Source organism: Thunnus maccoyii, chromosome 3, assembly GCF_910596095.1.
Source record: "Thunnus maccoyii chromosome 3, fThuMac1.1, whole genome shotgun sequence".
In the NCBI taxonomy this organism is placed as follows: Eukaryota; Metazoa; Chordata; class Actinopteri; order Scombriformes; family Scombridae; genus Thunnus; species Thunnus maccoyii.
The window spans coordinates 5999924-6016676 of NC_056535.1; the positions used below are offsets into that span (position 1 = coordinate 5999924).

The 16753-nt window shown below is 40.2% G+C and overlaps 1 protein-coding gene across 11 annotated transcripts in view; it reads right to left on the reverse strand.

Annotated features, from left to right (window-relative positions):
- Positions 1–16753, reverse strand: part of cntn4 (contactin 4) — a 204705-nt gene that overhangs the window by 5380 nt on the left and 182572 nt on the right. For 10 of the 11 annotated variants that reach the window (XM_042401257.1, XM_042401241.1, XM_042401236.1 and 7 more), the window contains 9 exons: positions 12377–12552; positions 10055–10175; positions 9442–9600; positions 8418–8567; positions 7444–7514; positions 5304–5538; positions 4909–5024; positions 2829–3015; positions 2626–2738 (listed from right to left, as the gene is read on the reverse strand). In XM_042401257.1, the coding sequence (XP_042257191.1) occupies positions 2626–2738; positions 2829–3015; positions 4909–5024; positions 5304–5538; positions 7444–7514; positions 8418–8567; positions 9442–9600; positions 10055–10175; positions 12377–12552 (1328 nt within the window). The remainder of the gene's footprint in view (positions 1–2625; positions 2739–2828; positions 3016–4908; positions 5025–5303; positions 5539–7443; positions 7515–8417; positions 8568–9441; positions 9601–10054; positions 10176–12376; positions 12553–16753) is intronic. The other variant, XM_042401273.1, reaches the window with a different exon arrangement.

Genomic DNA, 16753 nt, shown 5'->3' on the forward strand with positions numbered 1-16753 from the left:
ATGTGTGAAAATTGCTCTTTTCCATATTTGACAGTGCCCTCAGTTGTTGCTGACAGCTGAGGTCAAGAGCTTTCTATAACAGCTGGTCCTATGTCTGAAACCCCTTGCGTTGCTGAGTGATAAGCCTTTAAACATGCACTGGTTTCAAGGTTCAGAGGTCAATATTTCAAAGCAGGAGCCATGCATCATCTTCATACTGACATAATGTTACTCTCCAGGTTGAGACCTTTCCACTGATGTATTTGGTTTAGTCCTATGATAAAGTTTTAATCTTCACATTTCATTGACATGACTTTGACCAGACATAGCTTCACAGAAGCCTTTGAAAGTTCAATAGGCCTACATATTTCATTTTATTACTTATTCATTTATTTTGTCTGTTTTTGTGGAAATAGTGACAAAAATCCTCCACGGGAAAGCTGTTTCACTTGGCCTACTTTTAACCTTATTTTCATGATGAGATGCAAGATTTATCTATATTTTCAGCCCCAAGGAGAGAATCCTTGTGGAATCTGGTGAAAGATGCTACTGCGGGTAACTTAAAATAATGTTTAGTATGCAATATGCACACAATAAGCAAACCTTTTCTGGTTATATCGGAATACTGCATGCTTGGAAGCCCCTTTGACCCTCTGGCTCTGGTGACCTCACAGAGCACACAGGCTATAAACGACAACATTACAAACAACTTCACTAGCTTAACTATCACTTTATGGGCTGAGGACCTTCAGTTATATGGGATACCCCTTTACCCTTTTATAAACATGTGGAACACAATATGTGCAATGAAAATACAAATGTACTTCTTACATCTTGTTTCATAAGCAACATACTACATTTATTTGTAACCTTGCAACATATATTTGTATATAATTTGTCTCTAAGTGTAACTGATAATTGTGTGCAAATAAACAAAAGCAAGCAGTATGAATTATTGAATTATGAACTTTACTTTTCTTATTTATTATTATGAACTTTATTATCCTCCTTTTCCTATACCATGGCCACTTGTCAACAACATATTATTAAATATGAATCATCAGTATCAGTGTATACCACATTATGATCACTTTAATTATTGTTAAGGGAAGAAAGCAGGCTGCAAAGATGTCTACGCATATAAGCATCTCCAGCAGGCTTCTTACAGGAATGAATAGGCTATTCACACAACCCTGGAGATTTTTGTTTGATTTTGTAACTTTATGATTCTTGGTTTTGGGATTTTATGTCATCATGACATACAGTAGCCCATTCAGTCAGAATCTGTTTTATCAGCCAATGCAAGCATACAATGAATGTGTCTTGGCGTTGGCTCCCACAAATGCAACACAGAATAATAAAAATAGACAAAAGTAAGGTAACAATAATAATGAAATAAAAATAAGTAATTTTAAAATTAAATTGAAATTTTGAAATCTATTTACAGAATGGAATAGTAATAGTTTTGAAATGGGATATAATGCTTGAAATGAAATATTGCCTGTACAAAGGAAATATGGTGAGAGGAGCAAAAATTAAACGTGACATGTGCATAAATAATGAAATGATGTAATAGTGGCTGTTGAATGCAATGCACAATCTAAAGTCCAGTTTGATGAAATATATGAAAGTGATAAGTGCAGAGATTAAAGGAGGGATGTGAAATGTGAATCCAGTTTGATAACACTGTCTTCATCCCGTTTATATGGCCATGGTATAGGATTTGATGCAATTTAGTGCAAAGACAGGTTAGGGTTAGGGAAGGACATTGTGTTGTGGGTGGACTTGGCATGTTTGACTCCTGTTTTGGGTTGTTTACCATTGGTGGGCTTCATTTAATTTCAAATTGCCACCGGTCACAAATCCAAATGCCACTACTTCTGTTGTGTGTCAAGGGGGGGACTCCATGAACACTCACAAAATCTTAATCAGTTTGGAATAAATTCAATAATTAAAAGTACATAGTAGATATAATAGTAAATAAAAGATTTCTAACGGGTAACAAAGTAGACTGTCTATGTCTCCGTAGCAACGGTCGATGAGGCTCATGTGTCATGTAGCTGCTTTCGCTATCCAAAACTGACAACCCCCCCCCCCCCCCCCCAAAAAAAAAAAACAACTTGATTTCTCAGAATCGAAGGTGAAATATTTCAAATGGATGGTCATAACATTGTTGAGTTATCAAGGACACTTTCTTGTTTTTGTGTGGAGAAATGTTGAGCATATCATTAAAATTGACAGTAAGAAAATACTTCCCAGCAGCAGATCCTCTGGTCCACCCACTGACTGTACCAATGAAATTAAAATAAAGAAATAAAAACAAGGATAAAATGTTGTGGTTAAATGTTGAGTAATGTAGCAGTTATAGTTAAAAAAAAAAAAAAGAATTACAAATGAGAAAAAAACAATTCAGCTTCTGTGCTCTTGAGTCCTGACTGACAGAAAAAAAAAACGTGGTGCAGGCATGAAAAAATACTTTGAAATACATTAGTTTGAAAGTTGTGCTGAGTGTCACGAAAAAAATGTAAAATTTGTGTCCATGCACACGAATCCATAGATGAAATTTCGTGACTATTTCACTAACTGCTGTGATACTTGGTTGAACAAACACAATTTTCAGATAAAACCAAGCAACTGGGCGCTTACTTTGTAACCAGTGACCTCTGACTCATTCTCCAAGGCTTTGACCTGCTCCCAGTTCAATATAATCTTGGAGTTTGATGTGTTCCACATAACTTTAACTGGTGGCTGACTGGGTGCTGAGGGGAGAAAAACACATTAGTCACCTCATACAAAAGCTGAACACTGGCAGAACGTGATCAGTAGTTATAACTAGATGTGATACTTACGTGGTTTTTTGGTGGTAATGTTGACAGTGGAGCTGGGGGGCCCCGTTCCTGCAGTGTTATACGCCCTCACTGAGATGTAATATGTAGTGCTGCCTTTCACCCCGCGAATAATAGTGGATGTTTGATTTCCTACAGTCCTTTGCACGCTGGCTGTGTCTTCCCTTTCACTTCTACTCCAGTACCTCAGCTGAAAAGCAACAGGGCAGAACCTCAGACGTGAACGCGGCAAACACGACAGACACCTTAAAAGCTTTCCGTTACACCCTGTCAATGAAGTGCAAACTGGAAACAGGGAGATGTGAACTCAACTGGATGGAAGATGTGAACCTTTAGCAGCGTGTCACCATGTACCTTTTGCTCTTGCTCTGTAAGAGCTACGTGTCTCACTTGTGCTTATCAGACACGTCATAGTTTAAGTTATGTGATTTAGAATAAGGAGGTCACATATGCAAAAGGAAGAAAAAAAAAGGAAAACGAAGAAGAGGAAGAAAATCCTCAAAAATCCCCTGCCATCAACTTCCACTGATAACAGATTTTCTTTGTCACCCTGCTTGTCAGGGCTGAAATAGCTGGCACGCTTGACAGCACAAATATAATTTGTCTTTCCTCCCAGGAACGGTTTGCTCAGGCCCTGCTCCTCTGTTGACTTTGAGTGGTCAACAATTTATAATTCTACCATTTTATGCAATCCGTGGATGAAAACAGCGTCTTTGTTCAAGGAGTGTAATGGTACGCGTATTCATCCCGAACCGTCACGGTGCGGATGTTACGGTTCACTGCATGCAGTCGTATGAAGAATATGCTCTGTGACCCAAACAATTACTGTCAACATAGTTTAATAATCCATTTACTCTGATGTGCTGAACAATAATTATAGAGCACAAGTTCCACCCAAAACATTTTGGCTTTGCACCACTTAACTGTAGCATAGTCACGAGGTGTGTTCCTATCGCCTAGTAGTTCCCTGCGAAGTGGACTGCACAGTGTATTCAGCCATGTTAAGAAAGATTCCGAACCGTAGGCAGCAAAAAATGCTCAGTTGAAAGGGAACTGTGAACGGTGTAGGCAGGAAGTGAACAACAGTTCATCAGTTTGCTGGAAGTTGACAAGCAAGATTACCCATCAGTCACTGAGCCTCGCTGGAGCGCCAAAAACAAATAATGGAACTTCCAAAGGAGTTTACTGTTGGTGTAATATAAAGAAAGCCAGACAGTGAGAAGGAGCTGAGGCGCTGCATTTTTGCTCGTTTTACCTTAGAAGTGCAAGGTTGCCAACCTGAGACCTGACATTCATTTCATACTCCATTCATAATTATCAAGGATGACATAATATTAATTATTTATATATATATATATTCACAAGTTACATACATTTCAATAGAACCAGTTTTGTAAAGGTATCAGTTTTTGTTTCAATACCTATTCAATATTTTATTTAAGTGGTGTAAAAGCAGCTGGTTTTGTTAACATTACCAGGGTAACACACGGATGTGATGTCTGCATTGGTGACGCTGCAGGGTGTTCCGAATGGAGAAATTTTGTTGAGGGAAAGTAAAAGTAGTGGTTCGGTCCCTCTGACTGATATATTATTATATATGACAGCATAGAGCAGCATGTTACAGTTGTAGCTGTTGGAGGTAGAGCTAGTTTCAACCACTTTATATACAGTTTGTTCAAATCTTGGATTTTAATAATGAGTGGAATTAAAATGACAAGAACTAACTGAGCGCAAAGCCAGTTTTTAAACTGCTTTGTTGTGTGGATTAGAAGCTAAACGTTCTATCCCTTAGAGTATTGCATCAGTACGCTAATCAGGGTGGTTACAGTACTTAGGTAACCAACAAGAGAAACACAACTAAACCCGCAGGCATGGGACTAGGCTGGACCATTATGCATGCAGCAAGCTATTATCTCCTATGCCCAAGGTGCATGAGCCTGAAACACTTATCAATAATAGAAGAGAACAAGATTCAACAGCATTAGCTGCCTTGTGTTTCTGCGCACACACACACACACACACAAACACACAGATTTGCATCCAGTGGAAGCACATACAAACAAGGTATTTCATTGCAGCTCACCTCATAGCCCAGAACTCTTTTCTTGCTGGCATTCCAGGGCAGAGCTTTCCACAAAACTTCAATCTCAGATGCAGAGAGGCTCTTGGCGCGTATCCTTGTGGGCGCTCGGCCAGGCTCTAGAGTTAATGTATAAAGACTCTGAATGATTTTAGAAGTAACACGGAGCTTTGATGACCCCTCAAAGTGGGAACATCAAAACTGTTTCAAAGCTATTTCTTTCATGAGAACAACAGAGGGAGGGAAGTATGGGGAAGACATCTGCAAGAGCTGATAGAAGAACGCTGGCTGCAGGATCACTGCTGCTGCTGTTCAGACCCTGAATGGATCATGTACACATGCATTAATTGTAGCCGAGCCAGTAGAGCTATTCATGTTGTGTATAAGACCATGCGCACCTTCCTCAGCAGAGTAGATAGTGGTAACAGGTCCAAAAGGGCCTTCCCCCTCATTGTTGTAAACCCCGACCTTCACGTGGAAAGGCGAGAAGGGCTGAATACTCTCGTTTTTGAAAACGTATCTGGATGCCTCGGGGGATGGTACTGCAGCCTGCATCCAGCCTGTGGCACCGTGGGGTCGAAAAGCCACAACGTAGCCAAACCCTGGTCCATTCTGCAGCTCCTCTGGGACAGGCTGCAGAAAAAAAAACAAGGTCTAAACACCCGCAAACTAAAAAAATACCTGATTTTAATGCCGTTTTTTGCATAAAATCAATTGATATCTATCAATTTAAAACTCCCACTTCATCTTAGTTAATAAATGAACCTTGAGTGAGACATCAAGAGCAAAGACAGGCTTTCAATGCTTTGCTTAAAATATATCATTCTGTGCACACACGAACTATTACCGGAAACATCCATTACACAGTACAGTGCACTCAGCATGATACCATAAACTCAGCTGTTGTCCAGACTGATAACATGCCTCATGCATTTATAGCTGCTGACTTCATTCTAGTGGATAAACCAGCCTTCTTCACTCCCGTCCACTAAAAGATACACGCTGATATAAAAAGCACTTAATTTCTTCTTTCTTTTTTATTTTTTAGCCCTGCTTAGGATAGTGATATCAGTCTTATGCTTTGGTGCAGATATCTCCTCTCCTCCCACCTTTAGGCCAAATTTCTTTTAACAAAATTAAGACCGGATGCAAGACTGGGTGTGACGTTTGCATGCTTTTCCCTTTAGAGCCAGATGCATCGTGAGCAAGATAATACATTGGCATTGTGGTTGTCTGCCAGTCATAAATTGACCTTTATCCAGTTTTATTCCACATTTTTACGATAAACTTTTTAGATCTTGGTCATTTTCAAGTATATCTTTATACCAGACGAGGGATTTTAGTCATTGGACATCTGGATCTTCAGTAATCAGAAAAACAAGCTGAGCAAACGTTATCAACAGCTCAGCTCACACAGAACTCCTCCCGGATGTCCAGTGTCTGCCAAACAACCTCAGGGAAACACTGATTTTTAACGTGAAACTGCTTTATTCAGTGTTTTTACCGGTTGTAATCCCTGTGTTCGTTTGTTTTGGAGAGGAACGTCTGGATCTTAAGTTGTCAGAAACAAGCTGAGCAACTTTGGCGGCAGCTCGGCTCGCAGCCCCTCCTTACATCCTGTGTCTGCTGAACAGTGTCGCAGAAACACTGATTTTTAAATGAAACTGTTTTATTTAGCGTTTTACTAGTTCTAATCACTGGATCTGTTTGTTTTGGAGAGGAGGATACCTCTGCAGATAATTCGGCTCCTGGTAAAAACCTCATGAACGATCAACACTGAAGGTAATCCTAACCGGGAGAAGCTGACTGCAATGATGCCAATGGTGGTTGTTTAACAATGAAGACAACATGTCCCATGATCCCGCGCTATTTCATAACGTCATCAAACTCCGTCTTTTGTATTGTTTTGATTGAGAGACCCCTAGTGGCAGAAATTACATATTGTGCGTTTAAACTTGGCTCTTTGTTAAAGCAACTACACAAATAGAAATTTAGAGCATTGTTCAAGCAAAAGTTAAAATTAAAAATGCAAAACTCCGTCCCTATTTTTATATTAAAAGGAAAAATGCCTCAGGATTTTTCAGGGCTGAGGCAAAACATCGGCTTTGTTAAGCAGAAGTTAGACTTTAATTGAACTCTTGCATATTGAAACATCAACGCTGATTCTGTGAAACGTTTCACAGCAGGGACTGATGATTTTGAGCAGCCTGAATAAATATAAGCTTTTCGAGCTGGCTTGATATGTGAGGGCTTTGTAGAAATAAAGAAAAAATAAAGAATGAAAGTAAAGGAAAACAATCTGAAAAAAGTTGGGACTTTGAAGGAACCATTCAGTTTAATTATCTTATTGAAACCTCAAAAGCATTTTTCTCTCCCCCAGGGTGACAGCAGCAGTTATTGCCTCTGTTCTTAAAAATGAAATGCCATACATTAAGCCGTTCAGCTGTTATTAATGAAACAGAGGCCCAGATCCACAGAGAATAATGACGACTGGCTCCCTCCTCCATGGGTGAGGGGGTTCTGAGCGGGCTTGCTTACCTCCCATGTGATGACTAATTCGGAGCGACTGCCACCGCCTCCACTCACATTAGCTGGTGTGACCTTCGGAGCTGGAGGAACAAGACAGATCAGCTTAGCCCTGCGGACTTCACACGACGGTGAAAAGGCACATGTAATCATTTTCCATGTTGCTACTCCCATACAACAGAGAAAGGTAACTTTCGGACAGATCTGAACTTCGACATCCAGAAATCCTGTAAGATATCAGCAGACTTCTCACAGCTGAGTTGTGTTTGCAGACACAGCCAGTCTGTGATGTGATTTTATACCAGATGATGCATAAAAGATCTAACCTCGGCGAGTCCAGTTCCCTTTGGGTAGATTTCTGTTTTTCTCTTCAGCTGAAATTTGAATAGAATATCATTTTCCTGTGGCACTACGATAAGGTTGTTGAAGACAAACATTTTGAGGAATCCGCTTACTCACTTTCTCAATGACAGACAAGTGAAAAGATCAATGCCACTCATGTATCTGCATGCTAAATATGAAGCCACAGCTAGGAGTCTGTTAGCTTATCTTGGCATGAAGACTGGAAACAGCCTGACTCTGTCCTAAGACAAGAAAATCCACCAACAGCACCTCTAAAATTTACTAACTGATGTTATACTTCTTTGTTTAATCTGTACAAGTGTTTTATGTGGGGGTTATATGCTAGAAATTGTCCATAACTTGTTGTTTTTTTGTACAAATTAAAAGAAACAAGATATAACAGCTAGCCCAGGCTACCTCCCCCAGTCTTCATGCTAAGTCTTCCAGTCTTTTTACTAAGCTAAGTTAACGTACTTCTGGCTCCAGCTTCATATTTGAGGTACAGATATGAGAGTGGTATCCAAGTGTATTTCCCCAAATGTAGAACTATTCCCTTTACTAAAATTATGTTGAGAGGGAAAAAACAAACATGTCATACATTTTTGGAAGAGGCATAAAGTTTGTTCTGCTCATGCAATACATACAGGTCCCCTTTGTCCTTGCTTGTTTGGATGGCTTGCTGGGCTCGCCGGTCCCAATGGTGTTGCTTGCCAGGACTCGAAACTCATACTCCACCCAAGGGCTCAGGTCTATTACTGTAGCTGTCAGCCGGTGGCCCCCCACCACCTCAGGAACTGGAATAAAACACACAGTAGCCCGTTCAGTATCAAGGAACTTTGAATGTGTGCGTGTGTTTGTGTACATGTGTGTGTGTCAGCTTAGCATCAGCAGCAGACTGTCCTCTAGGCTGATAGGCCTGGCAGGACTCCACCACAGGTACATGGGACAGGTGTAATCCCTCACAAGGACACATAGTGCACAGACTAACTCAGAAAACAAGAAAACAATACAAAAGAATCACATTCAAAGAAACACACTATAAACGTACTACTTTGGTAATATTTATTTAATCGTTTAATGCAACATGTGTGTTAACTGCAGTTATAGCAACGCATCAAAGTCACTGTGAAGAACTGAATATGAGAAAATAGGAGTGCTCCCACTAGAAATGGCAAAAAGTCAATTTCTCCTTTTGCAGAAGGAGCTCCATCTACCTGCAAAGTCATAATGTAATTCTGCTGCAAATATATGACCCTGATTTAGTAAATCAATGAGGCCAGTAAAACTATCTTGTCCTTAATTCACAAAAATATCAATAGAGCAAGGTATACTGTACAGCATTAATGCACATTATACCAATCATGCGTGAATGCTAAGGGCCCCATAAAAGAGGATGTGGGGAAAAATTGCGCTCTGCACATCGGTGCTATCACTTAACTACACGATCAAATTACAGCCTTGGCAACAAGCTTCATCTTCAGGACGAGATCCATGTTTCAGGGTTCCCAGGAGTCAGATAAAATGGTGGTCAATGGTCATGCTACAATTGTGCACCATTTGGTGCTGGGGTAAAAATTACATCTCCAATATTCTCACAGGCGAGGCAGAATGAAGAGCGGCCCCCTCCATGTGATTGGAGGAGGCCACGGCTGGTTGGAGAGAGCTTACCTGTGGTGACAGCCTGCCACCCGAGGGAAAATGGTGTCCTGGCCTGGATGGTGTATGCTGTAATTGGACTGTGATTATCAGGACCAGGCCTCCAGGACAGAGAGGCTGTGGTATCAGTGATTTCTTCTACATGGATGCTGGTGGGGGGCCCTGGGGGACCTGATAGATGGCATAGCCAGGCAGGAAAAAGGAGAGAAAGATAGAGAGACAGACAGAAGGTAGAAAGAGGGGGGTGGGATGTAAATCAGGGAGAGATGGAAAGATGGTAGACAGAGTTGTGGTGGTTTTAGCACCTACGGCTACTGTAGCGAAGTCAGTTCAATGTGAAATGCTATTCTGTCTACTTAGACAGTAAATTTCCTTCTTTAAAGAGAGAAATTCCTATCTGCCTCCCTTTTCACTCTCTCCCTTCATTTCCTCATCAGTAAACCAGCCTCAGTAAACATGAATCACTACACACCTCCACCTTCTTCAGCAGCGGATGAATTATTTAACTGTTCTGAAATCTCAAACACAGGTAGTTGATGGAACTGGTCAGTAGTCATTTTGAATTGAAGCATGTCCGTTTGTATCGAAAGCGAAGGCGCAATGGATGTTCACTGTTGTGACTTACCTCTGACAACCAAGTCAACAGCAATGGAAATGCTGTCCACCTTCGTCTGCACGGCGCATGTATATTTCCCTGCATGCCTCAGCTGGATGTTTCGAACCATAATGTCTCCTGCTGAATGCTGCTGTCATTCATCACATGCACAATCAGGCAAAGACAAACAAGCACACACACACACACACACACACACACACACACAGTTCTATAAGCAACATGGTAAGCCTCCAGCTTTTGTAAATTGAAGAACAATACTGACTTTCCAGTCACATGGCAACAGAAAGCTCATTCTTGTGTACGTGTATCTTGAAAAGTAAAACTCCTCCTGTAGCCTTTTCTTCCATATTCTAAAATTACACAGAAATACCTCTCTATAATGGACACACTCCATGTGTTTATTGTATCACTATAATTACTGAAATGTACTTGCACAAATAGCTTGATTTTGATTGTGGTATAGAGCAGTTTCCGTTTTAAGGAGCAGCCTAATGGCTAGTCTAATAGTTAGTTCTTTAAGGGAGCCTTTTATTCCATCTCTAATTGCCACTTCCACAGTAGAGCAGAGCAGGTTTTGTAATAAATTGGACATGGTGGAAAGATGTAGCACAGTGGTGGTAAGAATTCTATAGAGTGGGTGCTAGCTTAATCAATGCAAGTGTAGATGTACAGCAATTTATTAGGAAGATGAGAACATAAATTATGTTTTAAAAAGCACCTAAATCATAAGAAAAAACAGAAGAGACACCTCAGTACTGTATTTGTTTCTTAACACCTGCATTGTTTTAAGGAGTCTTGAATTTAGAAAAAAATGAGCCTGCGTATCACATGTTGTGATGTAAGCTGCAAACCTTTTAAAGTACACAGCGACTGACGAAGACTAGTTGCGGGGCGTGTATGTAAATTTCATTTTAAAATAAACCACAGGCAGCAATTTTCTGGCCATAAATAATACACTTGATACAAACATTCCATCTGCACTGCGGCTGAATTTATTATGACCCTGCTAAAAGAAGAAGAAGTATAATATTGATGTACCAATGAATCTTCAGTCACCTCTTGACCTGTATTCAATGAAATCTCTGAAGGGGTTGGAAAAAAAAAAAATCAATGTCTTTTATTTAGCAGATTTTTATAAGCACACAGTGGCATTAACACTATTCTCCAACATACTACAATAGGGTTTGTTTCTTAATGATTCATTATGTAGTCAGGGCCATCTAAAAAACATGTTGTAAAGCAGTGATAATAGACGGGTTTCTAAGTGACATCATTGTGAGATGCGCACACACGGGGGTTTGAAAACAATCTGGAATGACAGAGAGTTCATGGGGAGATCAGTATGAGGTGTTGCACGAATAGCAAAAGTGATGCATGGAAAATGCTTGTGATCTCCTTTTTAGCTCACAGTGCATAATTAGCGATTTGCATGTCGTGATCTGGTCAGAGCCCTGGATTTTAATGAGGTAATGGATAGTTGTGAACAGAAACTGGTGAGGAATAAACGCCTGCTTTAAGGTAAGGCAGCTTACACTGTTACTGTGCATTTAAGGCTGATCATTGCAAGTGTTTGTCATGCTCTGTGATCAATGCTTAGGTGATCAGTTTAGATAGATCAATGTGGGACTTAGTGACAGCTGACAGAAGTCCAGACTGATGGCTTTAGATGGAAAATGCATCACACTTACAAAAAAATCATAAACAGCTGCTTAGATCCTGACTGGCTGATAAATAATGAAATCCTGTATTGATACAGTACAGTGTGAAATATTGCCTGTATACGCTACAGGCATCAAAAATTTTATTTTGCACTATATAACACATCTGGCATATATCTTGTGTCTTGCATATTATATATCCAGAATGAGTGCGCAAATGGCAATAATTTCACATATGGTAATGTTACTTCTATTTCTTAAGCCAACATGACTAATGTGAGGGTGGGCCTCTGTGCTTTTACTTTGTGCTGTCTGTTGATGTGTCTTCATCACTCCTACGAGCTGTCATTTCTCCCCATGTGTCATGTTAGCTAGCTAGAGCTGACAGATGTCTATCAAACTGCTGCTTTTAGTAAAAAAGTTTTAGAAATGGGAGAACAACCACATACAAATTTACCTCTAAACAGCAATTTCACTGCTTTCAGCTAGTTGCTCCATTTCTAAATACTGAAAATATCCATTTAAGCTATCATGACATTGAAGCAGGATGTTTTCTACTCCTTCTGAAAAGGAAACTCGTCCATACAGCTCTCACAACATGATAACTTGTTTATAAATCAGAGGCCTGACAAACTCGCAGGTTCTCAGAAACCTTGAGGGATTATAGACTTACGCCGCCCACTTTTTCAAAAAATCCACCGTGGCCTGCAAAGTGGATGAGCTGCTCGTTGAAGAACCAGGTAAACTTGAGCTCCAGAGATGGGTCGTGGCTTACTTGACAGGGCAGGACCACACTCTCCCCCACGGTGACGTCCAGTGTGGACGGCAGGGTGGTGATGATGGTCGGCTCTGAAACACACAGTCACATCCGTGCATGTTTGATCAAACACATGGCTCTGTTCCCCTTTTCCAGGCATTACGTGTAAGTCAGTACAGGAAATGGCTTTGCAAAAAGCCAAGCCCTTCCATCATCCTTATGGATATGTCAGACTCAGTTAATAGAAGGATATACGGGACAGAGCACACAGCAAACTAGGGCACACAGCTACAATAACTGGTATTAGTTTCGGCCTGAGCTTGTCTCTGTGGGGACTCGGAGATGTGTCTCTCCTGCATCCTGAGAAGTCTCCATGTGTCACTGTCAGCTCAGCCTTCAGCCTGGAACTCCCCAAGATTGGCCAGAAATTCCCAAAACGCAGCGCTAGGAAAACAGTAAACACTAGTGAGCACTTCTTCCAGTCGTAGCCACTCTCTTTTCAAGCCTGCAGTGCATTACAATGGCATCACATGGGAATAAGGCAAGCGTCCCTTATCTGCACTTGTGTGTGAGCAGCGGAGGAGGGAGGTGGAAGGACATGAGAGAGGCAGGATGAGAGGGAAAGGCTTTGTTCTGAGAGTGTACAACACCTGTCTCCCTCTTGGGGGTGCTGTGATTACTTGGTTGAAATTGCCACTCTGAGCACACAGACTAAATTAACCATGGCAAATGATCCCTGGACAGGCATAGATTCATGTAGAAAGTGCCGGCAGTGCAGTCTTCATCCAGAGTGAATTCGATACCTTCATTGCATTGGCCCGTTCCCTCCCCTCCCCTCCCTGACACACACACCACCACCACCACCACGCACTCCCAATGTGATTTATCTAGTCGTTTTCTGATATCAGGCCAGAATGCTATCAGCTGGTAGGTTTTGTCATACACACAATGAAAGTGTGTCTGAGAGCCCTAGTCTTGTATTGCTGGGGCTAAATGGTGAGTGATGGTGGCGCTGTAAAAATGTTGTAATAACACACAGGAGGTATTCAAGGGACTGTATCTACTCTGTTTCTGAAGACTGGCTACACCTTGTAGAACAAGGGCAGGAAGGAAATAGGACATCTAAAAAATTTAAAAGGTAAGAAACACTCTAAAAGAAAGTGTCAGGACTATTTTGCAGTGGTTTTCATGGTATGACTCTAAATGGCGTGAGGAGAACGGAATAGATGAAAACAAAAGGCTCAGGAAGGATCTGCAGGGAAATGCTTACATGGGTCCACAGTCAAGAATATTTTACGCCTCTATCTCTGCAACATGGTAACATACTATAAACATTTATTTGCTTTATTATTTCTCCAGTGGGGTTGCTGCTTTTGCCTCTTTCCTAACATGAACTTGTCTCCTTGCGGTTTGTGCTGCCTGGTCTCTTATTGCCTCCAGGGATTCACTGTGACAATGACGGTGGGAATATGCTCCCTTATTACTCTCCTCTGTCATCATTTGTGACAGATTATATGGACAACCAAGGTTGGTTACACAACCACACACTGGGCTCTTGAGCATAATTTGATTGATTTCTATCTTGTATGATGCCTTGTTACCTACTGCCACTGTAAATGAGAGGATAGTAACCCACTCACTTAGCAGGGTCAATCAGAGACATGATAGAGAGCACCTCACAAAGTGCTGCTGAGGTGGCTCAAACCGGTGCTGACGTGTTTCCGTTTGGACTTGAGATGCTGAAAATTTCAATCAGCATGTGAAAAGTGTTCTTTCAACATCTGTTACATGTCACAGTGAATGTCACATGAATTAAGGAACTTAAATTAATTAAACATGTATGTTAAATCTATATGTCTCATAACCTGACTGAATAATAACTTTTTAAAAACTGTAAAAGCAGCCCGGTAGCCTACTGGTTAAGACATACCACACAATTGCTTTGTTTTTATGTCAAACCCCTCTCTCTATCCATGTTTCCTGTCTCTCTTTGCACTTTCAATCATCAAATAAAGGCAAAAATGCCAAAAATACAATCTTCGAAAAAATAAAAGACAATACATGTGCTAATGGTTCACTAACTGAGTGAGGCTGCAGCATTCATGTTTGTAGCCTTACTCTTTAGAAGCCATTTACATTGTCTGTCATGAATAGAATGAACTAAAAGAATTAGCTGTCCACAAAAACCTACCTAGGAAAGAGTAATTTGAAACTTTGAGTGGCTGTGCTTCATTGCATTTCACATTTGTGCAGATCATAAAAAATGAAAAACAAGCAAAAAGTGTTTTTTGATGAAAACATCATTTGGAGAATAGGTTATGTCTGTGCAAATCCCATTTATGAACTTCAAAGGACAGAACTCCCCATGCACAGTCAGTATTTTCAGTCAGGTGCTGGTCGGTAGCAGGAACATATAAGGTGAAAATCATGATTTTGCTGTTGGCAGGACCAATTGCATGAGAACAACTAGTCATCATTCTGACCTGCCACTGCTGTGGTCAGAGTCTAGTTATGTTTTGGTAGTTAAAACTACTTGGTTAATGTTTGGGAAAGGTCGTGGTTGATGAAGATACTGTTGCAATGTTGGAAAGGTTTTACACAAATCCCATGAAAGGACCATTACCAACATGTATAATACTGTCAGACTTCTTGGAAAGCAGCCCATTTATTCCTAACATGGAAATCTTAAAAAACAAAAAACCTTTCATTTCTAAAAAGGCTGAACAATTTGCTTGCAGCTGGGCACTGTAGCTTTTTAGCAAACATTACTCAAACAGGAGTAAATAGTGTGTTTGTTAGGGGTGATTCTTTGCTGCTGATTTGGACCACTTGTGAGTATTTACTGCAGGGCAGTGTATGTGGGACTGAATCTAATTAACTACAGTGTCCATGCTAATGAATGAACATGTCACTCTGCAGTGGTGTGGCTCATTTGTGTTTTTTGGACAACAGGAGGAATAAGAGGGCTTTGATACACAGACAATACTTGTTAGCACAAGTTAGTAAGTAAGTTGTTAGTAAGATCATTTCATTGTTGGTTTTGGTGTTTTTATGAGATATCACACAATCACAAAATATCACATAAAAAAGTCACATGCTTTTCTAAGCCAACCATCCGTGCTGACCTACTCCCTAAAGGCATTATATGATGGTATATATAACAATGTCGTAATAGTTTCACATTTACTACTTACTAGGTCAAAAATTACCCTCACAACTGCAAGAAATCGTTTGTCAGGAACATGTAAACATAGAAATTTTTTTTAGTCAAAATGTGAATTGTGGATATCTGCAATGACAATTTTACTAGTCACAATGTATTTTGGATATTCAAAATTACATTATGGATATCTGGAATGGTTTTTCATTTTGGATATCTGAAATTAAAATGATGACTAGTAACAATTGGATTGTAGATATCTGAAATGGGAGTTTCATTTGTGACAGTTTGTCCTAGGAAGAATGTCATTGTGGATATCTGAAATCTTCATTTTGACTAGGAAGAACTGAATTACGGATATCTGCAATATATATCTAGTCTAGCTATTAAATGTTAAAACGGCCACTTATACTTTTTAAGGATTTTAAGGTATCTTAAATTTAGTTTTGACTAGTACAATCAAAGTTGTAGATATCTTGAAATACAATTTCTACTAGTAAGAATGTTATTGTGGATATCTTTAATTACCATTCTGACTAGTGAGAATACAATTTTGACAAGGAGAAATACTATTATGTATAGCTAAAATGTAATTACAGATAGGTTTGTGGTTCGATTAAATGTTAAAACAGCTTGCCATAGGTGATGAGCTACAGCCAATGAGAGTGCAAGACACAGGTTGATATTGTGTTATTTCCTGTGTCACTTCTGTGTTTTTTTGTGACAAAACATAGTTTGGAGACCAGACAGACTTGTTGGGGATTCCTCCTAGTGAAAGATCTTGTAATGTGTGACCCCGTCGCAGATCAGTAATGTAGTGTGCAAATCACAATGACTTTGAAATTCCTGATGTGAGTGATGTGAGCTTGAATAATGCATCGAGGAGAGCATTGAAGAACCATGAACCATGTGATCCAGGGATTTTGAAAACAAATTTACGGGAGCAAAGCCTCACCCCAATCTTTCAAACTGAGATGCACACAGATGATCCAACAGCATACAGGTTCAAGACAAACACAAACTTCTGTGGGAAATGGTTTTTCCACAGGTAGGTCAAAAGCCTTTTCATAAAAGGATCTACAAAATCTGACAGTACACATCAGGTGAAAGTTCACACCATGTATTCAAATCAG